The following is a 26,491-nucleotide window of genomic DNA, read 5'->3' on the forward strand; positions in this document are numbered from 1 at the left end:
TTCACCAAATCTTTTTATAATTGCAAGTCGGTTGGTGTCGTTTATCTAATGACATGTGTATGCGGCATCAAATACGTTGGCAAAACTATCAGAGAGCTAAGAAGACGGATCGGGGAACATGTTCGTGACATCACGAATCTCAAGGACACTCCAATTGCACGCCATGTTCTTGATCATCACAGAGGGAATACATCGTCGGTCAAGTTTCAAGTGATCGACTCTGTGAAACTGTCATCTAGGGGTGGCGACTGTGATCGCATGCTGTTACAAAAAGAGGTGAGATGGATTTTTTCTTTGAACACCATTAAACCATCTGGCCTCAATGATGCGATCTCTTTTGTCCCCTTTATATAATGACAAGACTGGTTGTTCATTTTTCAGCATTGTATTGAGTTTAGAGATTCATATTGATCCACTTATGCATATGAGCATATGCGTCTGCTCGTTCACATACATCTCTCCCTTATGATCTTACCCCACTGTATATTAATTAAGAGGTTTCCATGCTGCGCTGACTGCATATCAAGCCGCCTTGTAAATTCCCTTATATATAAATGCGGCGCTTCTGCGCTTCCTCTGAGACCCACTGAGTTCCTCCTTCTGATCAGCCACTGGTTTACCCTGTGCCGAGCCTCCTGGCCGGATTGGCTGTGAGACGGAGGCGTGTCTAGCAGGGCGGGGCTTCACCCTGTAAATTTCTGCGTTCTGTGGGACGCTTTGCGGCCATTACAGCGCCGATTCATATGCACACTAGCACGCAGCGCCTCAACCTAGAGGCTGCTAGCTCAGGCAGGACAGTAGTCTGTGATTTATAGCACCGTACCTCACACTAGAGGAATGCGGTGTTAGGCAGGTTATTCCACTGCTGCCTGTCCGTCCACTACCTCAGTCTAAAGATCATAGCTGAGGCTCTGATTTAAGTTTGGTGCACATAGCTCCTGATGAAATGCATTCCCAATGCATGGAAACGCGTTGAGCTGTTACCAATTAGGGGTATGTCAGGGCAATCCGTGCTCCGTAATTCCACATTGGAGTGACGGTTTATGCTCTGCCATAGTCCTGCACCTGTGACTATTCTAGTGCAGTGAGAGTCTGCGCGCTGGCTCTTGCTGTTTGGAGTGTTGTTTGGTGTATTTCTGACACCAGACATCCCCTTGATTTTAGTCCTCACCCTGGGTCCAACACCTTGTACCCTGTGATGGATTGAGCCCCCCTACATGTTGGTCAGTCTGTGAGACTGTTTTAGTGTTCCAGATGGTGGCGCTGTTTGGAGACATTAATTCTTTCTCACATACTTAGTTAGTGTCAGTACCTACTGTTACACTGACGGGTGATACCCTTTATTTTAACCGTACATATAATAAAGATAATATTATTATTTTGTTTTAGCGCCTATTTCCACATTATTTGTTAATCCTCATTTTACCCATATAGCATAGAACAATATCAGTGAATAAACTGATAAGCAGCATGTAAATGAGTCATTTTTGTTTGCATTTTTAATTTATTGTCTTTATATAGTTAGAAAATATTTTTTTATAGTAAAGCGTACAATTCAACAAAGAAATCTAATTCATTTTAATAGAAAAAAATAAAAACCAAGTAGATTTGTTATATTATCAAATACACATAAAGCACAATGATTTTCAATGTTGTTCAAATTCTAGCAAAATCTATGCTGTGAACACCCAAGAAGTGTGACTGTATATCCAGCTAAACTAATGACATAAAACCATAGTCTGTTTTGAGTGGTTTTGGTTCTGTGATAAAAAGATATTTAAGAAAATATGGTAAACATAAAAACAATAAATATGCATAAGGACAACCAATAAATAAAGCCCTAAATTACATTTTTCCAGTTTGTGTCCAGTTTTACATCTTTACCAAGTTAATTATTCCAGGACCTTGCAATTGAAAGAAATCTAAGGCTACATGCACACGACAGTGAAAAAAAACGTCCGTTAAAAACTCACACACTGTCATGGCCGTTTTGCATCAGTGTGTGCATCCATTTTCTGTCCGTGTGTCAGTTTTTAATGTCCGTTTTGCATGTCCGTTAAATTGAAGAATTTGATTGGCAGCTAATTCCAGACCCACCCTTCTGAGAACACCCACAGGATGGTAGGCTCCCAGCTACAATAATGTCCCCCATAGTGTAGGATTTTTTTTTGTTGCTGCCCCCAGCTTTAATAATGCCCCCAGCTAAAATAATTTCCCAGCATTAATAATGCCCCCAATGTAGGGCCCCATCTTAAATAATTTCCTACCATGGTTTAAATAACCAAACAAACATGGTTTAAATAAAAAACAAACAAACCTCACCTTATCCACTTACTCGCGCTGCACTTACTCTTCACTGAACAGGACCTGCCGAAGGTGCGCGATGACGTCACTGCGCGCTTCCACGTGGTTACGTCACCTGGCATATCGCAGGTCCTGCTCAATGAAGAGAGAAGAGACTGCCGCACCACGAGCAAGTGGATGAGGTGATTTTTTTTTTAACCCCTCCTGGGTAAAGTGTACCCGTTTTTAACGGCCGTTAGATGGGTGCATTCCTGTCAATCGGCCGTTAAAAACTGTCCCATTGATTTCAATGGAGTGATAAGAATAGTTGTAGAGCAGCACAAAATGTCTGGAATGCACCAGCTGTGGAGGGACAACCAATCCAACGCCGTCCCATAGACATAAATGGTTCACAGAAGATATCACAGCAGCATGTCCAGTGTGACTTTTATTGGGGACCAGAGTGCACACACAAATATGACGTTTCGGCTACGCAGTAGCCTTTCTCAACACTTGCGAAAGGCTACTGCGTAGCCGAAACGTCGTATTTGCGTGTGCACTCTGGTCCCCAATAAAAGTCCCACTGGACATGCTGCTGTGATATCTTCTGTGAACCATTGATGGGTCCGTCTGACCGTGAAAACTGCCAAAAATAGGACTTGTCCTATATTTGGACGGACGCTATTCACTGGCGGCCATGTGAATAGCCCCATAGACTTTCATTGGTGCTAAAAACGACCATGTGACGGCCGTTACTTAGACGTCCATCACACGGCCATTATTCACAGTCGTGTGCATGAGGCCTAACACACAAATTGTGTCAGTTATTCACTGAACTGAAGATAACAGGTTACAGAACATGTAGTATGTGTTATTGTATCATTAAAATACACATTAAATGATATGTTTGCAAGTATTAACTCCCTACAGGTAGTGGCAATGATTAAAGGGGTATTTTGGCTTTGCGATATTTATGAGCTATCCCCAGGATATGTCATCAATATCAGATCGGTGTGGGACCGACTCTAAGCACCCCCACCAGTCAGTTGCTTGAAGAAACCACAGCTCTCAAGCGCTGCATACTCTAGTTTACCTGCGGCTGTAGTGGTGGTATTGGGTAATTACAGCTTTTCCTCCCATTCACTTGAATGGGATGAAAAAGCTGTAACGACACTGTACTGCCACTACAATGTACACTGAATGAAAGCACTGGAGCACAGTGCTAGTGAAGCGAGGCCCTGCCCCCATGCAGCTGGACACAACCTGTCCTAGTAACATTCTAGAATGGGTTGCTGGCGGCAAATACATTTTTTTTTTGGACAATCCCTTTAAGAAGTAAATTATAATGCATCTTTTGGGTCTTGCAGAGAGTAAGACATGTACTGGTGCTCAGGTTGTGTGCTGTATTTCAGCTCGGCTTCACTGACCTCAATTGAGTTGAGTTGCAGTACCAGAAACAATCTATGGACAGGTGTGGCATTGTTTCTAGAAGAAGGCATGCATGTATTTTAACCCTGTACAAGACCTTTAAGGTGTATCTGGCACTGCCTATAGCAACCAGCAATTTTAGCTCTTATTCTAGCCCGATGGTTGTTATGGGCAATGGTGTAAATTGATCTTAGATCAATTTTATGTATTAGGGCAGGGATGCCCAACCTGCAGGTTTCCAGCTGTTGTAGAACTACAACTCCCAGCATGCCCTAATAGCTGTAGTCTGTCCAGGCATGCTGGGAGTCGTAGCTTTGCAACAGCTGGAGGGCCACAGATTGAGCATCTCTGCATTAGGGTATATGCACATGGTACGGATTATTTGCAGATTTTCGTTCAGATAAATTACAGCGTGCCACCCCATGTACATGGAGCATGGGTTTTTGTGTGAAATTGTTTCAGTGCAGATTTCACTCTTTGCAAAGTGTAAGATCTGGGGCAAATCACAAGTAACACATGAACGTCTGCGTAGAAAATCTGCATAAACTTCACTGCTGCGTGAATATACCCTTATACCTACTGTTGTGTGGCTCACTGCAGTAACTTACCTTTGATAGTACATCCAGGACAGACTAATGGCTGGTGGCTCGGGATCTCGTGGTTTAGTTCATTCCAAGTTTCATGCTTTACTGTTATGAATTTTCACATAAACATAGTGTCCAAGCAAAATTCAAGGCTACAAATGTATGCAGATTTTAAAAACACTTTATGTTTATCTACATACAGTATATGAAAAGTTCATGTACATTATGGGGAGATAGTGGCGTTAAAAAGTTGCAAACTACTGTATGTGTTTGAGACTTTTTCAAAAATTGTTGGATCTCCCACTTTTTACGCCACCCTCGCAACTTTTCAGACAGGGGGCATGACAAGGGTTGGAAGGGGTGTGGTTAGCTGCCCCAACAAATTTATTATGCACGGCAGTTTTCTGACGTAAATGAAGTCAGAAATCTACGGCAGCTCTGAGCTGTTGTAGATTTCTTTTTAGACGCACGGACAACAGGAGGATGCACCTAATTTATGATGAAGCCTGCGCCTCGTCATAAATTAGGCATATCCTCCGGTAGTGCAGGGGATATCAAGACTGGAACAGAAAGCACCAATCTTCATAAAAACCTTGTTTATATGACTAACGGTTGTGAGCGGTTACCAAGAAAATAATAATAATAATACATTTAGTGGTTTTATAAGATGTCAAAAAGTACATTTTTCAAATTCTTGCAACAATTTGTTAAAGAATGTACACATTATAAATATTTTTTTAAATAAACATACCTGCTGCGTTATTTTTTTGCATTTACAATGTGCTCAATGTAAACAATGTAAAATTTTCGCTAGACAAAAAAATTGAAACAGCAATGTATTTTTATTTTAAATCTCAACAGCCTTTTGCATGAATAGCTTATCTAAAAGATTTCATAATAAATGTTACAATTGTTTTATACACAGGCTTAATGTCAACCTACCCCTTTAATAGGTGCTTTTAGGTTGTAAACTGGCATGTTTCATATTTGGTAGAATAAGGAAATTACATATAGAACATGTTCACTAAAATGAGATTGGATACATTACTCATACTAATGCATAAAATCCATTATATGTCATCTACTTTGCTTAATTATATTCCTTTTAACGTCAGAAGGTAAAGTAAAATAATCTGCTGACAAGTATACTTGGGAGACGGTGGAATCTGTTGTTACTGTGAGATATCACATGAAAGCACACAGATTTTGATGTGGTATAGATAAAAGGTGCTGCTGTGATCAGCTGTATCCACCAATCTTGTTTTGAAAATGAAAGGCTATGACACCTTTTTAATTGAATTGCATTTATTATGTGTACTTGGTTTTATTTCAATATTATCAACAGTTTGTCTTCTGCAACTATGTTCTCATACACTGCACTGTTCACTTGCATTCAGAGTGAAATATGTATGACAGGTCATTCTTCACCCTTATCTGTACTTTCTTGAACGATCTTTTAAAGGGAACCTGTCACCTCCTAAAAACATCCCAAGCTGGCAGCAGTACCTGAGAGTAGCCAGCAGCGTGTTTGTAACTATCATTTTCTTCCTGCAGGTAGTTGAAGCAAAAGCTGTTAAAACGTTCTTTACTCCCCTGCTGGCGCGCTTCTCTAGTCAGGCTTGAAGTCACCCAGGCACCGGCCTCCTTGCTTCAAGTCACGGTAACCACGCCCCCTTCCCTGCCCCTTCTCAGGTACTGCTGCTGGCTTGGGATGTTTTTAGGAGGTGATAGGTTCCCTTTAAGGCTACATTCACACGACCGTATGTGTTTTGCGGTCCGCATATTGTGGATCCGCAAAAAAAAAGGATGACGTTCCATATGGCATCCGTCTTTTTGCGGATCCATTGTAACAATGCCTACCCTTGTCCGCAAAACGTACACGAATAGGACATGTTCTATTTTTCTTTGCGGGGCTACGGTGTGCTGTCCGTGTGCTTTCTTTGCGGACTCATTGAAATGAGTGGGTCTGCATCCTATCCCCAAAAAAAACATAACGGACACGGAAACAAAATACGTTTGTGTAAATGTAGCCTAAGTGGACATCTTGACTACTAAATAAAATAAACTGAAACAGAAACAGTAGCAGGAAGACAAAAAGTTTGGAATTTTTAATTAAAACGAATTGTAATTATTATCACATAATATATGCAAGTCATTAAGAAAAAAAGACGCAAAGATGCCCATAACCTTTAAAGGGGTTCTCCAATTTTCCTATATTGATGACCTATCATCAGGATTGGTCATCAATAAAAGATTGGCTGGGGCCTAACTGCCAGCACCCCCACCTATCAGCTATATTAAAAAGACATTCACGAACGCTGTGTTCTCTTCACTGTTTACCGGTTCGCTGTTGACACGGCAGCGGCAAGCAGTGTAACTAAAGCTCCTCCATCCCATTCACTTCACTGGGACATCTCAAGTGAATAGGACGAAGACATTCCACTGAAGTGAATGGGATGGCGGAGCTGTACTTAAACCTGCTCACTGATGCGGGGCCGACAGCGAGGAGGTAAACAGTGAAGAGAACACAACGCTCGTACAAGGGTTGCATTCTCTTTATACAGCTGATCAGCAGGGGTGCTGGCAGTCGGGCCCTCACCGTTCTGATCTTGAAGACCTACCCTGAGGAGAGGTCAACACTATAGGAAAAGCGGAGAACCCCTTTAATAATAACTTTTTTTGTCTTTGTTAGTGCAGTAGTAAGTTCAGTGTTGCTTTAAGGGATATTCTTGATGCACCAGAATCTGCTTGGACTGTCCACTCAGCTGATCACAGCTTCAGCCAGTGACTTGTTGAGTATTGCTTGTTTTTTTCACCCCACTCCAACCCTATTTTTAATTAAAATTATACCCTGGAATACCCCTTTAACAGTTTCATCTACAAATGTACAAGTTACATGCTGAAACCGGAATGGTTTCAGTTATGTTTTAACACAAGGAAAACTCTATTCATGTAAAGTAGAATCTTCTTTACCATCAGGATTGAACCTATTTAATGTTACACCAAAATGAGCATTCGCTTCAGAACCATCCATGTCCGAAGAAGTAAATCTAATGTTTTGCCGACTGGTTCTGCTTTCACGTTGACAATGGCTTGGTAGTAGTGAAATGACGGTGTGTGATGAGTAACTTTCTTTCAGCGCTGACTGTACAGAGGGTAGGGAAGTACTAAATCCTAGGGCATTCTGGGCATCCAGTGAGCCATCCGGATCGATCATTGCATTAATTACTAGAAAAGAAAAGAAAAAAAGAATTATACAGTGTTTCTTGAATTTGCACACATCGCACTGAAAGATGAATTTCATTCGAGAAGCTGTAATAACAACAAATCAAGCAATTTAAAGGGGTTTTCAAAGTTTTGTTTTTCTAGCTGCAGTGGTGATGTTCTAGATATGCAGTAGCGATCCTGACCACCATGCAAACAACGCAATTGCATGGGGCCCCTGCGACAGGCGAGTCAGACAGTGCCAGTTGACGGCAGGGCACGGAAGTTTATAGTTCCTGTCCCCACTTTTCAGTCTCAGCCTCCAGGCCACGTCATCGTGCCTGCATCACAGACAATTCAGGCCCGGAGGATAGGTACATTTTATTTATTTATTATTTCTTGGCCGGCACTACTGGGGAACATTGTACTAATGAAGGGGTCCCTACTGGGGGCATTGGTACACTGCTAGGGAAGAGGGACATCATACTAATGCAGGAGGGCACTACTGGGGGCATTGGGGCACTGCTGGAAGACATTATAATAATGCAGGGGGCCATTATACTGATGCAAAGGTCACTACTGGGGACATTTGGGCACTGCTGGGAGACATTAAACTAATGCAGGGGGCACTACTGGGGACATTATACTAACGCAGGGGTCACTACTGGGGGCATTTGGGCACTGGTGGGGGACATACTAGTGCAGAGGGGCACTACTGGGGACAATTATACTAAAGCAGGGGCACTATTGGGGCATTATAATGATGCAGGGGGCACTGATGGGGGACATACTAATGCACGGTACACTGCTGGGGACATTAAAATAATTCAGGGGGCACTGTTCTGAGACATTTTACAGGGGGAATTGCTGGTATATTATAATAATACAGGGGGGAATGCTGGGGGACACAAAACACTATTGGGGGACCAGGAAGGGGAGGATGACGGAAAAGTGAGGAATAATGTCTACATGGTAAACTCTGCAGAGACAAGATGTGGCTAAAATAATTTGTCATGGCGATCTACTCTGAATGGAGAAGATGAGGGAGGAGAACATCTACAAAGAGGAGATATCACTGAATCTAACAGGTATGTAGTGCCGTATATAATGTCCAATTCAAATATGTCTTTAGCAGTAGGGCTGGGGGGGGGGTGATTGGAGAGAGAATTTGGCATGGGGTTGGGGGCACCAATTCAATGTTCACCTCAGGCAGCAGCAGAAGTAGAAGCATCTCTGGCCATAGCTATCAACAGTATCTGCAGTTGTGGACAGACAGGGAATCACTGATGGAAACAGCGATTCCTGGCTGGCTGTTCTGATTAGGGCCCCCAGACATAACTTTTCTTTGGAGCCCCAGAAATGCCAAGACCACCCTGCATATACGTATGGTGCTTGGTGCAGGGCTTTAATCCAGAACACTGTAAATATATGGAGCAGGATTAAAGCTTCTGCAATCTAGCAGGAACAGGTTGGCTCCCGGCTGACAGTGACAGCTGGGGCCCCCGAGGAAAAGACAGAAGGGGTTTACTATCACTTCTGCCTTCTTCTTTCCTTGGTGCATAGTGCTTATTGAGCATTATGCAGTAAAAAGAGGAAGCAGCATAACCGGTTCCTTTATTAGATTTGGCTATCATAGGATTGCTGGATGTCTCGGGTACAGCAGAGTTGCTGGGTCTTAACAGACCCTGATCAGCTCCGCATATGTACAATGCCCCCAGTTTTCCCCTGTTACTGGGGCTCCTTTGGATGCTTCCATGACAGTGGAAAAAGTGCACAATCCAGAAAAAAAGTGACATTCTCCCTAAGAAGTATTTTAATGACCTCTTTGGGAACATATTATGCGCCAAAAAATTAATGAATAAGTAAATAAAATATATGATAAAATACAAAGAAAAAAAAATTCCACTCTAACCTAAACCAACAACATTATCGCCCCATTCATGTCAAACTATACATGCACGGCGCTGGAGCGATGAGTAAACATGGCTCCCGCTTGCGAGTGAAGCGGGTGCCATGGCTGGCGTGTTTCCACTGTTGCAATAATGCCGATCATTGTCATTAAAACCTTTAGATGCCATGATCAAGTGTGATCACAGCATCTAAAATCTCAAAAACCCGGAAGCGCACCATTTTGTAGGCTCAAACATGAGCTACAATACCATAAAAATGTAAAAAATAACTTAAAAAATATCAAAATTTAAATCATCCCCCTTTCCGTAGAATAAAGAAATAAATACATAAATAAAAAAATATATATAAACAGCATGGGCATCACTGCATCTGAAAATGCCCATACTATTAAAATATTCAAATTATTTTCCAATACGGCGAATGGTGTAATGGAAAAAAGGGTAAAAATGGCCGATTCGCCATTTTTTCATTGCTTCTCTTACCTAAAAAAATGTGATCACAAAGGCACACACACTCCAAAATGGTATCAATAAAAACTACAGATCGTCCCGCAAAGAATGAGACCCCACACAGCTCAGTAGATAAAGATATAAAAAAGTTAAAAAATATAAAACAGTAGACCAAAAAAACTATATATAAGGGGTATAGTTGTAATCGTATTGACCCAGAGAATGAAGGGCACAGGTCAGTTTTGCTGCAAAGGGAACGCCGTAGGAACAAAACCCATAAAAAGGTGCATTTTTTGCATTTGTTTTCCAATTCCATTCCATTAGGATTTATCTTTTACTGCTTCCCACTACATTGTATGCCATATTAAATGGTGACATTAGAAAGTACAACTTGTCCTGCAAAAAATAAGTCCTCATATGGTTATGTGAACTGAAAAATAAAAAAGTTGTGGCTCAAGGAAGATAGGGAAGAAAAATGAAAAAGCAAAAACAAAAAAAACCCTCAGATGTACGGCATATTTAAAGGGAGTCTGTCACCTACCTGACTGGTTTCAAACAGGTGACCTTGTTCAGTGGGGCACAAAGACATGACACAGATGTTAACCGTGGTTAGTTCTTCTGATGCTTCAAATTGCCCAAAAAGTCGTTTTTATCATATGCTAATGAGCCGTCGCAAGTGCCCAGGGGCGGAGAGTTTTCTGAAAGTGCCCAAGTTCCTCCGCCTCACTCGCGCCTAACTCCGCCCCTCAGTAAGCTCAAGCCAGCCCTGTGGCTCTGTTACATCATATTTCCCTATAGGCTGTTCGCGCATCACTGACGGGCCCGGGCATGCGCAGTCTTCTGCCCACTGAGGTCAGAGGGACAGGGATATGGAGTGCGCATGCACCAATTACTGGCGTGAAATTGGCGCATGTGCACTGCATATCTCTGTGCCTCTGACCACAGTGGGCAGAACAGTGCGCATGCCCGGGCCCAGCAGTGATGCGCGAACAGCCTACAGGGAAATATGATGTCACAGAGCCACAGGGCTGGCCTGAGCTTACTGAGGGGCGGAGATAGGCGCGAGTGAGGCGGAGGAACTTGAGCACTTTCAGAAAACTCTCCACCCCTGGGCACTTGCGACGCATCATTAGCATATGATAAAAACAACTTTTTGGGCGATTTGAAGCATCAGAAGAACTAACCACGGGTAACATCTGTGTCATGTCTTTGTGCCCCACTGAACAATGTCACCTTTTTGAAACCGGTCAGGTAGGTGACAGACTCCCTTTAAAGAATAAGGAGCTATAGTTTGAAAAAAACTTTTTAAAGATTTTTCGCAGTATTTCCCAAATCAAACTAAACAAAAAATGCTAAAAACGTTAATGCAACTGTTAAACCACAACCTTGTGCTAAAAAGCAAAAAGTGCCTGGCCTTTAAAGGCTATGTACACCTTTACCAGCAATTATTTTATGACTGCATTGTACTAATTTTGAGCTAAAAATACAGAGCCCTTTTTTTCTGTACATAGCCGAGATGCTCTAGTAGCAGCCTCTTGATTTTCTATCTTTTCTGTCAGTTGGGGAGATGGTGGGCTCCTTATCTCTGCTCTCTGACACTATAAACAATCATTATAGCTCAGTTTTTATCTTACTGATAAGAATGTGGCTTAAATAAGTGGTTATGACCTCTTAGTATTTTAGAGATAAGGTTTATTAGATGACCAGCACAAAGTGAACGTGAAAGTACCAGTCACACAGTTAGAAAAGCAGTTAATCATTTGACAGAAAGGCTCAATATTCTTAATAAAGGCCTCAGAAGGTGTACATAACCTTTAAAGCCTTTTCCGGTTTGGACATTAAGGGGTTTAAGCAGCTTTTTTACATGAACCTTTTGATTTAAAGAGGACCTTTCATCAGGCTATCTCTAGTCTAATTATTATCCTACCTTATAGGGCGCCCCCCCACTGATGCCATGGCACTTTTTTTTTTTTCTACAGGACCCCCCGTTCGTCCGCTGTTGGCCCCGTATATTTTAGCGCCTTATATTATAAGGCCTATATAAACTAATGCCTAACTAGGCAATGAAACCTATCTTGACCCAGGTTAATTAATACTTCACTTTTATTTCTATATGTGTTAACCTGAACGGAGTAAATATATAAACGTATTACTTATCTTTATTAGTTATTCCTACAAACCAAAAAAAGGTTTTAAAAATACAGTCCCTACTGCACTAGTGGGTTGTAGTGATAAGTGGTGAAGAGGGGACGGGAGAGTGCACTAACTCCCACCCTCTCACATTGGAAACAAAAATACTACAGTGTCACCATTTGCAGGGCTGTTACTAGCTCTGTGCTGCTGTCAGTTTGACCATGTATTGCAGTGGGGACCTAGAAGCGTCACCCCACTGTCAAAAGTATGCACACTGCACCCATACACTCAGCAGGTCAGCTAGTGGCCCTACAAACTATTGATGAACACTGCTATATGCCATGTGAAGCCTGAATGTTGGATAATCGCACTGTTAAAGTGTAGTCCATCCAGGATCCGCAAAAAAACTGATGCCATACGGAAGTCATCCTTTTTTTTGCGGATCCGCAATTTGCGGAACGCAAAACACATACGGTCGTGTGAACGTAGCCTAAGGCTACATGCACACGACCGTATTTGTTTTGCGGTCCACAAATTGCGGATCCGCAAAAAAAAAAAAACGGATGGCGTCCGTATGGCATCTGTTTTTTTTTTTGCGGGTCCATTGTATATGCCTAACGGACAAGAATAGGACATGCTCTATTATTTTTGCGGAATGAAACCACAGACAACGGACGTGGAAAACAAACAGCTGACTAGCTGCATTTTTTTACAGCACTATAGAAATGAATGGGTCTGCATCCTATCCGCAAAAAAAACAAACTGAACGGACGCGGAAACAAAATACGTTCGACTGTATGTGTTTTGCAGTCCGCAAAAAAAACGGATGACGTCCGTATGTCATCAGTTTTTTTGGCGGATCCATTGTAACAATGCCTATCTGTCACCTCCGGCCCTGGGAGAGATCTTAGAAGTTCAGATAGACGGAAGACTCAGGAGTCTATCTGCAGATCTCTCTTGTTTTCATTGTTAGGGCTTGTTCACACGACCGTACAGCTTTTTCAGTGTTTTGCGGACCATTTTTCCCGGATCCGTTGTTACGCTTTTTCAGTGTTTTGCGGACCGTTTTTCACGGATCCGTTGTTAAGTTTTTTGTTTCCGTTGTGTTTCCGTTTCTGTTACGTTTTTCCGTATGGCATATACAGTAATTACATAGAAAAAATTGGGCTAGGCATAACATTTTCAATAGATGGTTCCGCAAAAACGGAACGGATACGGAAGACATACGAATGCATTTCCGTATGTGTTCAGTTTTTTTGCGGACCCATTGACTTGAATGGAGCCACGGAACGTGATTTGCGGACAATATTAGGACAAAACTCAAAATGTAGCGGAACGGAAATGCGGACATACGGAAACGGAATGCACATGGAGTACATTGTTTTTTTTGCGGACCCATTGAAATGAATGGTTCCGTATATGGCCCGTATACGGAACGCAATAAACGGCCCATATACGGAAGGCAAAAAACGTTCGTGTGAACCCTTAGTGACAGGTTTCCACCCCTTCGCAGATGCTGCTCATTATCAGTCAGGTGGTTCTTTATATGTTCCGCCTCTCACTTGTTTCACTGCGGCTGATAGTTCTGTGGAGTGCTCTCTGCTTGTGTGGTGGTTCTCCTGTTCCAGTTACATCTCAAGCTAAGTCCTTATCCCTTTTCTCGGTGTGTCTTTTCTGACTAGGCCTCAGAGAGACACTAGCTCCTTCATTTTGGAAGGAGCCAGTTGCCTCTTTCCCTGTTCCCTAAGCTGAGGGTTTGGTGCAGTGTTGCAGCAGTCTCAGGTTCATGTGCATTTCTACCTTTGAAATTTGCACATGTTGTTAGCAGCTTAGGGAGAGTATAAGTGATTGCTAGGAGGCGACCTCTTCGTGCCCTAGATTTGGGGCCTAGTCTGTTGTTGTTTAGTTGTGGTTCCCTTTGGTTGTCTTTCCTTCCCCGTACTTCCAGTGACACTATCCTTTTCCACAAAATGGACAAGAATAGGACATGTTCTATTTTTTTAGCGGGGCTACAGAACGGACATACTGATGCGGACAGAATGGACACGGAAACAAAATACGTTCATGTGCATGTAGCCTAACTATGATGTTATCACATTGAATAAAAGTTGTATTTCATTCATTTACTTTACTAATCGGTCTGGGCTTTGAAGTCAAGGAGGTGGTCCTATAAGTGATTGACAACCTTCCCCGTATGACATACAGGAACAGCTGTCAAGCACTGATAGGACCACCTCCTTGATTTCAAAGCCCAGAAGGGGCAGGAATTTAAATGACTTATAAATATGAGTTAGGCCTCATGCACACAAACAAATTATCTTTCTGTGTCCGTTTTTTTGCAGACCGTATGCGGAACCATTAATTTCAATGAATCCGCAAAAAAAATGGAAGGTACTCCGTGTGCATTCCGTTTGTCAGTATTTCCGTTCCGCAAAAAATAGAACATGTCCTATTATATTGAGTGCTCACTATAATTTATTGGGGCAAATTGTTCCGTTATGCAAAAAGGAGACTTTTGTATTACTTACCAGTAAAGTCTCTTTCTCGCTCTTCCTTGGGGGACACAGGAAACCATGGGTATAGCTCTGCTCCCTAGGAGGCGTGACACTAAGTGAAAGGTGTAAGCCCCTCCTCCATCAGCTATACCCTTCAGCCTGGAGAGAGAGACTGCCAGTTGCGTGTCCAAGTAGTGAAAGATAACCACCAACCGGAAAAAAGAACTGTCAAGCCCCAACGGGGCAACCAAGCCAGAACCACAACTGTAAACCCAAATGAAGGGCGGGTGCTGTGTCCCCCAAGGAAGAGCGAGAAAGAGACTTTACTGGTAAGTAATACAAAAGTCTCCTTTTCTCGCCCATATTCCTTGGGGGACACAGGAAACCATGGGACGTTCCAGAGCGGTCCCAGAAGGGAGGGACCAGAACAAACTAGACCAACACCAGAGGCATCAATCAACTGCCGCCTGCAACACCAGACGGCCTAAAGCAGCGTCAGCCGACGCATGAGTATGCACCCTGTAGAACTTGGTGAAGGTGTGCAAGGAGGACCAAGTGGCCGCCTTGCAAATCTGCTCCGTAGAAGCCCGATTCCTCTGAGCCCAGGAAGCCCCGACCGCTCTAGTGGAGTGAGCGGTAACACCAAGGGGCGGAACCCTGCCCTTGGCGAGATAAGCCTCAGTAACAGCCATCTTGACAAAACGGGCGATAGCAACTTTGGACGCCGCCATCCCTCTGTGCGACCCCTCCGGAACCACAAAGAGCAAGTCAGTACGCCTGAAAGAGCTGGTTACCTCCAGGTAAACCTTGAGCGCCCTGACAACGTCCAGGCGATGAAGCTTCCTCTCCCGAGGGTGGGAAGGGGAAGGACACAAAGAGGGGAGAACAATGTCCTCGTTCAGATGAAAGGCGGAGACCACCTTAGGAAGGAAGGGACCGGACGAAGAACCACCTTGTCCTGGTGGAACACTAGGAAAGGTTCCAGACAGGAGAGTGCAGCCAATTCGGACACCCTCCGAAGAGAGGTGACGGCTACAAGGAAAATAACCTTGCAGGACAGAAGTCGCAAGGAAACCGTCCGCAGAGGCTCGAAAGGAGAAGCCTGGAGCGCTGAGAGAACCAGGTTCAGGTCCCAGGGCGGTACCGGAGGGCGGTACGGGGGAACCGCGTGAGCCACGCCCTGAAGGAAGGTCTTGACAGGACCAAGGGGGGCCAGTGGGCGCTGAAACAAAATGGACAGCGCAGACACCTGACCCTTCAAAGAACTAAGACCCAGACCTTGGGCAAGTCCGTTCTGCAGGAAGGACAAAACGGTGGGGAGAGAAAAGCGGAGCGGAGGAATCCCCAGATCGGCACAGAACCCCAAATAGGTCCTCCAGGTCCTATAATAGATCCTAGAAGAGGACGGCTTACGGGCGCGGATCATGGTGCGGACGACGTCCGCAGAAAAACCCCTACGTGTCAGGACGGTGGTCTCAACAACCACGCCGTCAAACGTAGGGACCTTAAACGCGGGTGGAAGATCGGTCCCTGAGAGAGAAGATCTTCCCTGGCGGGCAGCGGCCAGGGCGCGTCTGCCAGGAGCAGCATGAGGTCGGCATACCAAGACCGGCGGGGCCAGTTCGGAGCGACCAGAATCACCGAGACGCCTTCCGCCGCGATCTTCCGAAGGACCTTGGGCAGGAGAGGGATGGGAGGGAATATGTATGGACGCGCGAGGAAAGGAAGAACGAGGGCGTCGGCTCCGCAAGCTCCCGGATCCCTGGCCCTGGACAGATAGGCGGGGACCTTGTGATTGAACTTGGAGGCCATGAGGTCCACGTCCGGTATGCCCCAACGAAGGCAAATGGCCTCAAACACCTCCGGGTGAAGAGACCACTCGCCGGGGTAGACGGTGGTGCGACTGAGGAAGTCCGCCGCCCAATTGTCCACCCCTGGAATAAAAATTGCAGATAGAGCCGGGACGTGGGCTTCCGCCCAACGGAGAATGCTGGTGACCTCCCGCATCGCTGCAGCGCTGCGAGTGCCCCCCTGGTGGTTTATGTACGCCACGGCCGTGGCGTTGTCCGATTGCACACGAACTGGATGACCCTTCAGCAGATGAGTCCAGTGTCGCAGAGACAGAAGGGCCGCTCTCAGCTCCAGGACATTGATCGAGAGTTTGGACTCCGATGGAGACCAAATGCCCTGGACGGATCGGGGAGGAAACACGCCTCCCCAGCCCAAGAGACTGGCATCGGTTGTAACCACCAACCAGTTGAGCGGCAGAAAGGACCTGCCCAGAAGAGGGGACTGTAACCACCAGCGGAGAGATGACCGCACCGGAGGCGATAGATGGAAGGGATGATCCAGAGACTCCGGCGATTTGTCCCAGGAGGAGAGGATCGCCCGTTGGAGAGGGCGGGAGTGAAACTGCGCAAATGGGATCGCCTCGAAGCAGGCAACCATCTGCCCCAAGACCCGCATGCAGAAGCGGAAGGACGGTCGACGGTGGAGAAGGAGACCCCGAATCGCCCGACGGAGGGTCAGTCGTTTTTCCGAGGGAAGACGTACCTCCGCCGCTCCCGTGTCTAAAAGCATTCCCAGGAAGACCAGTTGTCTGGAGGGGGGAAGGGAGGACTTTGGGAAGTTGATGACCCAACCGAACCTCGCCAGGGTCTCTAGAGTGAGATCCACGCTGGCAACCGCTTGAGAAAGGGACGGAGCTTTGATGAGGATATCGTCCAAGTACGGTAGCAGAAAAACACCCCTGGAGCGGAGTAAGGCCAAAACCGGGGCCAGGACCTTGGTGAACACCCGGGGGGCTGTTGCCAGCCCAAAGGGAAGGGCGACAAATTGGAAGTGAAGGTCCCCCACGGTGAATCAGAGGAAGCGATGGTGACACCGGGCTACCGGAACATGGAGGTAGGCATCCTGTATATCGATGGAAGACATGAAATCTCCCCGCTCCAGGGAAGCCACCGCGGAACGGAGGGACTCCATCCGAAACCGTCGAAGGAGGAGAAAACGGTTGAGCCTTTTGAGGTCCAAAATGGGCCGCACCGAACCTCCCTTCTTGGGAACTACAAAGAGGTTCGAATAGAACCCTTGGAACCTTTCCTCTAGAGGAACGGGGGTAATCACCCCCCTGTCCAGTAAGGCTTGAACAGCCGCGGAGAACGCAGCCGCGCTTTTCGGGTCCCGCGGCGGGCGGGAGCGAAAGAACCGATCTGGAGGGAAGGACGCGAATTCGATTTTGTATCCGGAAGACACAATTTCGAGAGCCCAGGCGTCGGAGACGTGAGCCATCCAGACGTCCCTGAAAAGGAGGAGCCGGCCCCCCACCCGGGTGGGTGGGGGCGCACCTTCAGGCAGAGGACTGCTTTGCTGCGGGTGTGCGGGCAGCCTGCGCCAGGAGGGCTGCGCCCGAAAAAACGGCTTCCTACGCTTATCCTGGGGAGGGGCCGAAGCGGCAGCTGCGGGGGGAGCCCCAGAGGTCCTGCGGGAGGACCGAAAACGAGACGCACCAGGGCGTCCGCGGGGGGCGCCCCTGGCTTGGTGTTGAGGAAGATGGGTGCTTTTACCACCCGTGGCCTCCGAAATAAGCTCGTCTAGGCGGACCCCGAAAAGGCGGGAACCCGCAAAAGGTAGCCCCGCCAAGGAACGTTTGGAGGCAGAGTCCGCTTTCCAAACCTTCAGCCAGAGTTCCCTCCTGACGGAAACTGCCAGGGCGGAGGAGCGTGCTATAAGGGCTCCCGCATCAAGGGATGCCTCACAAACAAAATTCCCGGCCCGAATAATAAGCTGGGCCAAGGAACGTAGGTCCTGGATGGGGACGTCCGAGTCCAACTCCTGTTCCAGCTGCACACCCCAAGCAGAGATTGCTTTACCTGCCCAGGCAGAGGCAAAAACCGGTCTGAGGGCAGAACCGGAGGCAGCAAAAATGCCCTTGGAAAGGGTCTCCATGCGACGGTCCTCCGCTGACTGAAGAGAGGACCCGTCGGGAACAGGGATGGCCGTGTTCTTTGACAGATGGGCCACAGGGGGGTCCACCTTGGGTGGGGACAACCAGGTGGCCACGACATCGGCTGGAAAAGGATAGCAAATATCCAGCTTCTTGGGGTTGACAAAACGGGCGTCCGGGCGAGCCCAAGCCTTAGACACAACGGAGTAGAAATCAGAGTGGATTGGAAAGACTTTTGAGGCCTGCCTGGGTCTGATAAAGGAGACGCTAGCTGCGTCAGAGCTAGGGGGGTCATCTTGCACCTTAAAGGTGTCACGAATATCAGAGATGAGTTGACCCATCGCTGAGGCTAGCTTGGACGGCAGGGCCGAGTCCATTTCCAAATCCGAAGCCGCCAATTCACCTTCAGAGGGCGAATCCTTTGGAGAGGAGAGGCCCGTCTGAGTGCGCACGCGTGGCGGGGAGAGGGAGGCATCCGAGGAGGAGGCTCGCTCTACTCTAAAACGCTTCTGAGAGTGCCTAGCTCGGGAAGGGTCACTAAGAGAGGGTGAACCCGCCGCAGCGGCGGAAGCGGTGGACCCGGAGGGCGCGACAGTAAGAGTGGCGTCCTGCGGGGTAGGCGGCCTGTCTATTAGGCGGCCCACGACATGGGTGAGGCTTTCCACGGCCTGGGACAGGGATCTAGCCCAGTCAGGAGGGTCAGAGGAAACAGGGAGCGACACAGCGGGCGACTGAGGCTGCGGTGGAGCTCGGCATGCAGGACAGTGCGGATCAGACTGCCCCCGGGGAAAGGGTTCCCTACAAGCGGTACAGGCATGGTACCAAGGCTTGGCGGCTGCAGAAGGGTCTGACATGGTGGAAAAAATGTTGCACTTAAAGTGGGAGACCCCAGGGAAAAAACGGAACGGGGATTACACCCAAGCAGCAGTACTGGTGGCACGGAGGGGGTTAACAGTCCTACCAGACCCGCGGACAGTGCAAGCGGCAGCAGCAAGGGCAGCAGACTGAAGGAGGCTGTGGAGGAGTGGCAGCAGGCACGGAGATGAAGAGCTTCAGGATCGGACGGCAGAGAGGATTCCACGCAGCACTAGAGATGTGGAGCCCGACGAAACAGGAAGTAGCGGAGCGCATGTAGGAAGCTCCGCCCCCCCTGCCCTCGCTAAAGGAGAAGGCAGAGCCGCGCGCGCGGCAAAATGATTTAACCCCCGAGGAAGATGAAGTGCCGGCCAAGATAAAATGGCGCCGTTCGCGCCAAGTAAGCGGCCCCCGCCGCGCCTGGATGTGGCAGACGGCCTCCTGCCCACAGCCGTCCCCCTGATGCCCTGCCGCTAGAGAAGACCGAAGTCCCCCCCAAATGATGCCCGGTAAAGTTGCCGGTCCAGTTATGCCCATGGGGGGAAAAACGCTTGCCTTCAAGCGTAGACGTAGCAGCGGTGGGAGGGAGGGAAGGGGAGGCTGGAGCAGCCACTCTCACCATCCGCTGTCTTCACCCTCAATCCATCCAGCAGGGTCGCCCCTTCAGCTACTGGCACCGCAGTGGCAGGAAGCCGGGGGAGGGACTTGTCGTGTGCGGGCGACCCTTGAGCTGGCGGGACGCAGGGGAGCGAGGCTGCCCTGGTCCACCTTGTCTTCTGTGGGGGAGGCGGCAGTGCGGCATTACCGGCACTGGCGCAACTCAACCCCGGGAGAAACAGAGGGGTCTAGTGCGCCTCTGTTGTCCCTGCAAGTAGAAAAAACCCGAATTAAAAACAACAAATAACGCAAAAAATAAAAAAAATTTAGGAAAGCAACCCTGCCTAAGCAGGGAGTGTCTTGCCTCCTTGGACACTAAGCAAAAACTGGCAGTCTCTCTCTCCAGGCTGAAGGGTATAGCTGATGGAGGAGGGGCTTACAGCTTTCACTTAGTGTCACGCCTCCTAGGGAGCAGAGCTATACCCATGGTTTCCTGTGTCCCCCAAGGAATATGGGCGAGAAATACAGAATGCACATGGACGTCATCTGTATTTTTTGCGGATCCGTTTCTTGCTTGTAACATCATTCTTTTTCTGCAGCCGAAATCCGCAGCATACAGGGCTGGCCGGAGGATACACAGGGGAGGAGTTAGGCGTGAGTAAGGCCGGGGAGGCCCTTGAGATGGCTCATTTGCATATCTTTAAAACTTGATTTTTGGCGCTTTGGAGACTCTCACAAATGAAACAAAGGTAACATTAGCGCCATGTACTTGTGTCCCTCAGAACTTTATAATCAGTTTAAATAGTGGCCAGTAGGTGACAGACTCCCTTCAATTACCTATACAAAGATTAGGTCATCAATACAATTTATCTCCAGGAAAATTCCCTCAAATGTTGTTTATGTGGAAACCCCATTAATAATAATATTTCTATAGATTTGAGGCACATCCCTTTATCAACTATTCATATGATCGCTGGGGGTCTGACTGCTAGGTCCCTCACCAATCATAAGACTGACCCCCAGTGGGAAAGGCCCCTCAATGAAGTAGTAATTATATTTATACACTAGCAGAAGGACCCGGCTTCACACAGGTATATTTTATCTATTTCATTTAATGTTTGTGTCTGTCGTTAAAAGATATTGACAGTATCCCCCATAACAGTGACCTCTACAGCACCCCGCTCCTTTAACAGTGAACTCCACAGTCCCTCACCCCTTAACACTGACACCCTGCCACTAGCACAGTGCCCTACCACTTTAAAATGGGACATCCACAGCAGCCCATCCCCTTAACTTTGACCTTCACAGCAGCCCGCCCCTTTAACGGTGAGTTTCACAGCACCCCACAACCTTGACAGTGAACTCCTCAGGGGCCCGCCCCCTTAACAGTGACCTCACAGTACCCTGCTGCCTAAACAGTGACCTCCACAGCAGTTGCCCCTTTAATAGTGCCCCCTGCCCCCTTAACAGTGACCTCCCCTTTAATAGTGATCTCCACAGCGCCCTGCCCCTTTAATGCTAGGGCTATACGACGACATGTGTCGCGCAACATTTTCTCTCAACAATTTTTATAATGATAGGCTATGGTGTCGCACTGTGACATGTGACATGCTGTGACTGCGACAGTCGCAGCATGTCACATGTCGCAGTGCAACACCATAGACTATCATTATAAAAATTGTCCCGCAACATTGGTGCGACATCAATGTCGCGTGACACATGTAGCTGTGTAGTTGTGCCCTATGTGTCGTGTGAGCGCGCAACCCTAGCCTAAAGCTGACCTACAGCAGTGAAGAAAAATGGCTGGGTTGTTATGGAAACCTGGAGTAAAACTGTGTGTATGTGGAGACTAAGGGCCTGCGAGCTTCTATTGGCTGATAATGGACATGTGACCGTGTGTATGGCAGTTGGGATATGAAGAGAAAGACTTGCAGGCTTGTATTGGCTAATGCTCAGGAACGGTACGTCCTAGAGAGCTGTGACCCCCACAAGATTTCTTTCCAGGTAGCAAGGGATGTGTATACCAAGTTTCATTGAAATCGATGGTTGCCTTTTTGAGTGATCGCGGAACATACATACACACACGCTTTATATACACTGTTTCGGTTTTGCTCCCATTTTGCATGAGCTGAACTCAAAGATCTGAAACATTTTCTACATACACAAAAGACCCATTACTCTCAAATATTATTCACAAATCTGTGTTAGTGAGCACTTCTCATTTGCCGAGATAATCATTCCCACCTCACAGGTGTGGCATATCAAGGTGCTGATTAGACACCATGAATATTGCACAGGTGTGCCTTGGACTGCCCACAATAAAAGACCACTCTGAAATGTGCAGGTTTGATCACCCAGCACAATGCCACAGATGTAACAACATTTGAGGGAGCGTGCAATTGGCATGCTGACTGCAGGAATGTGACCAGAGCTGTTGCTCGTGCAATGAATGTTCATTTCTCTACCATAAGCCGTCTCCAAAGGTGTTTCAGAGAATTTGGCAGTACAACCGGCCTCACAACCGCAGACCACGTGTAACCACACCAGCCCAGGACCTCCACATTCAGCATGTTCACCTCCATGATCGTCTGTGACCAGCCACCCGGACAGCTGCAGCAACAATCGGTTTGCATAACCAAAGAATTTCTGCACAAACTGTCAGAAACGATCTCAGGGAAGCTCCTCTGTATGCTTGTCGTCCTCATCGGGGTCTAGACCTGACTGCAGTTCTTCGTCGTGACCGACTTGAGTGGGCAAATGCGCATATTCGATGGCGTATGGCACGTTGGAGAGGCGTTCTGTTCATGGATGAGTCCCGGTTTTCACTGTCCAGGGCAGATGGAAGACAATGTGTGGGTGAGCGGTTTGCTGACGTTGTGGATCGAGTGGCCCATGGTGGCGATGGGGTTATGGTATGGGCAGGCGTATGTTATGGACAACGAACACAGGTGCATTTTATTGATGGCATTTTGGATGCACAGAGATACCGTGACAAGATCCTAAGGCCCATTGTTGTGCCATTCATCCACGACCATCACCTCATGTTGCAGCATGATAATGCACGACCCCATATTGCAAGGATCTGCACACAATTCCTGGAAGCTGAAAACATCCCAGTTCTTGCATGGCCAGCATACTCACCGGACATGTCACCCATTGAGCATATTTGGGATGTTCTGGATCGGCATAGAAGACAGGGTGTTCCAGTTCCTGCCAATATTATGCAACTTTGCACAGCTATTAAAGAGGAGTAGACCAACATTCCACAGGCCACAATCAACAACCTGATCAACTCTATGCGACTCTTGAATGGGTCCGCAATTCCGGAGATGCGGAACGGAGTCACGGAACGGAACACCGGAAGCACTACGGAGTGCTTCTGTGGTGTTTCTTTCCGTGGTTCCGCACCCCCAAAAAATATGACATACCACAGACCCATTCAAGTTGAATAGGTCCAGCCCGCTGCACGGATGGTGCCTGTGCATTGGGGACCGCAATGGCCGTTTGCATGAGGCCTAACACAGATTTAGACAGATTTGTGAACAATATTTGAGAGTAATGGGTCTTTTGTGTATGTAGAAAATGTTTCAGATCTTTGAGTTCAGCTCATGCAAAATCGGAGCAAAACGGAAAGTGTTGCGTTTATATTTTTGTTCAGTGTATATAGATTTGGATTCAACTAAATATAAAGTTACATACCTTGTAGCTGTTTTTCTATTCGTTTTAATTCTTGTAGTATTGATAAAATTTCCTGCAAAAAAACAAGTATGTCTACACTTTACAACTTTATTCAATTTTCCATCAAAGTATAAATTCTGTACAAAATGCATAACAATTCAAATTTGTTGCTAAAAGTGAGACCCAAATAGAGTCCTAAGCTAGTTTCACACAAGCGTTTGGGAGATCCAACAGGCTGTCCCGGCAGTGGTTTTAGTCAGGCCAATGCTCAGAATACTTGCCGGGTTGTGGCCGGATCTCCACCGGTTCCATTATACGTAATGGGGCTGGATGGCATTCATCTAGCTTCCGTCAATGCCTGTGATCTGTCAGAAAACCTTACCTCGTCAGATTCCCTTACCCCACGTGACTTCCGGGCTTGTGCCAGGGGTGTGCGCCTCCACGCAAGCACAGTACCAGGGCATGGGTAAGGTAAAATTACAGTGAGCGTTGACTCATGGACGCGCGCACGGATTGAAGCCAGCCAGCAATGAATCTGAGGGTAAGGAGATTTTACAATCTGCGCATGCGCAGTGTGAGAGTAAGGAGATTTAACAAGACAAAAGACCGTCAGATCTCCTTACCCCTGAGAGCGCACGCGCGGTGTCCGTGCGCGCGTCCATGAGTCAACCCTCACTGTAATTTTACCTTACCCATGCCTTGGTACTGCACTTGCGCGGAGGCGCCGTACCATGGTACTGCGCTTGCACGGAGGCGCACACCCCCGGAAGTCACGTGGGGTAAGGGAATCTGACGCGGTAAGGTTTTCTGACAGAACACCGGATCCAGAGAGACCCGAATGCTAGCCTTTAGGCACAAAATACCTAAATAAATAAATCGTTGGAGAACGTGCATGCCACTTATGCTTATATCAACACTAGCAGAAGGACCCGGCTTCACACGGGTATATTTCATCTATTTCATTTAATATTTGTGTGTGTCGTTAAAAGATATCGACAGTATCCACTAGAACAGTGACATCTACTGTACCCCACCTTTAACAGTGATCTCCACAGCGGCCTGCCCCCTTAACAGTAACATCCACTGCGCCCTCCCCTTTAACCACCTCAGCCCCCAGTGCTTAAACACCCTGAAAGACCAGGCCACTTTTTACACTTCTGACCTACACTACTTTCACCGTTTATTGCTCGGTCATGCAACTTACCACCCAAATGAATTTTACCTCCTTTTCTTCTCACTAATAGAGCTTTCATTTGGTGGTATTTCATTGCTGCTGACATTTTTACTTTTTTTGTTATTAATCGAAATTTAACGATTTTTTTGCAAAAAAATGACATTTTTCACTTTCAGTTGTAAAATTTTGCAAAAAAAAAACGAGATCCATATAGAAATTTTGCTCTAAATTTATTGTTCTACATGTCTTTGATAAAAAAAAAATGTTTGGGTAAAAAAAAAATGGTTTGGGTAAAAGTTATAGCGTTTACAAACTATGGTACAAAAATGTGAATTTCCGCTTTTTGAAGCAGCTCTGACTTTCTGAGCACCTGTCATGTTTCCTGAGGTTCTACAATGCCCAGACAGTACAAACACCCCACAAATGACCCCATTTCGGAAAGTACACACCCTAAGGTATTCGCTGATGGGCATAGTGAGTTCATAGAACTTTTTATTTTTTGTCACAAGTTAGCGGAAAATGATGATTTTTTTTTTTTTTTTTCCTTACAAAGTCTCATATTCCACTAACTTGTGACAAAAAATAAAAAGTTCTATGAACTCACTATGCCCATCACGAAATACCTTGGGGTCTCTTCTTTCCAAAATGGGGTCACTTGTGGGGTAGTTATACTGCCCTGGCATTCTAGGGGCCCAAATGTGTGGTAAGGAGTTTGAAATCAAATTCTGTAAAAATTGACCAGTGAAATCCGAAAGGTGCTCTTTGGAATATGGGCCCCTTTGCCCACCTAGGCTGCAAAAAAGTGTCACACATCTGGTATCTCTGTATTCAGGAGAAGTTGTGGAATGTGTTTTGGGGTGTCTTTTTACATATACCCATGCTGGGTGAGAGAAATATCTTGGCAAAAGACAACTTTGTATAAAAAAATGGGAAAAGTTGTCTTTTGCCAAGATATTTCTCTCACCCAGCATGGGTATATGTAAAATGACACCCCAAAACACATTCCCCACCTTCTCCTGAGTACGGAGATACCAGATGTGTGACACTTTTTTGCAGCCTAGGTGGGCAAAGGGGCCCATATTCCAAAGAGTACCTTTAGGATTTCACAGGTCATTTTTTACAGAATTTGATTTCAAACTCCTTACCACACATTTGGGCCCCTAGAATGCCAGGGCAGTATAACTACCCCACAAGTGACCCCATTTTGGAAAGAAGACACCCCAAGGTATTCCGTGAGGGGCATGGCGAGTTCCTCGAATTTTTTATTTTTTGTCACAAGTTAGTGGAAAATTATGATTTTTTTTTTTATTTTTTTTTCATACAAAGTCTCATATTCCACTAACTTGTGACAAAAAATAAAAACTTCCATGAACTCACTATGCCCATCAGCGAATACCTTGGGGTCTCTTCTTTCCTGGGAGACGCCTGTATGTGTTTTGCGGATCCGATCCATCTATCAGTGGATCCGTAAAAATCATGCGGACATCTGAATGGAGCTTTACAGGGGGTTGATCAATGACAGGGGTGTAATCAATGACAGGGGGGTGATCAGGGAGTCTATATGGGGTGATAACCACAGTCATTGATCACGCCCCTGTAAGGCTTCATTCAGACGTCGTATGCGTTTTGCGGATCCGATCCATTTATCAGTGGATCCGTAAAAATCATGCGGACATCTGAATGGAGCTTTACAGGGGGTTGATCAATGACAGGGGTGTAATCAATGACAGGGGGGTGATCAGGGAGTCTATATGGGG

The 26,491-nt window shown here is 46.5% G+C and overlaps 1 protein-coding gene across 2 annotated transcripts in view; it reads right to left on the bottom strand.

Annotated features, from left to right (window-relative positions):
• Positions 1-6,264: 6,264 nt before the first annotated feature.
• The window catches only part of CEP170 (centrosomal protein 170), a 285,415-nt gene continuing 265,188 nt past the window's right edge, over positions 6,265-26,491 (bottom strand). For both annotated transcript variants that reach the window (XM_040429409.1, XM_040429408.1), the window contains exons 17-18: positions 23,582-23,633; positions 6,265-7,523 (exon numbers count right to left, since the gene is read on the bottom strand). In XM_040429409.1, coding sequence (XP_040285343.1) covers positions 7,240-7,523; positions 23,582-23,633 — 336 coding nt within the window. In that variant the 3' untranslated portion in view covers positions 6,265-7,239. The remainder of the gene's footprint in view (positions 7,524-23,581; positions 23,634-26,491) is intronic.

The sequence above is a fragment of the Bufo bufo genome, chromosome 4, assembly GCF_905171765.1.
Source record: "Bufo bufo chromosome 4, aBufBuf1.1, whole genome shotgun sequence".
Classification (NCBI taxonomy): domain Eukaryota; kingdom Metazoa; phylum Chordata; class Amphibia; order Anura; family Bufonidae; genus Bufo; species Bufo bufo.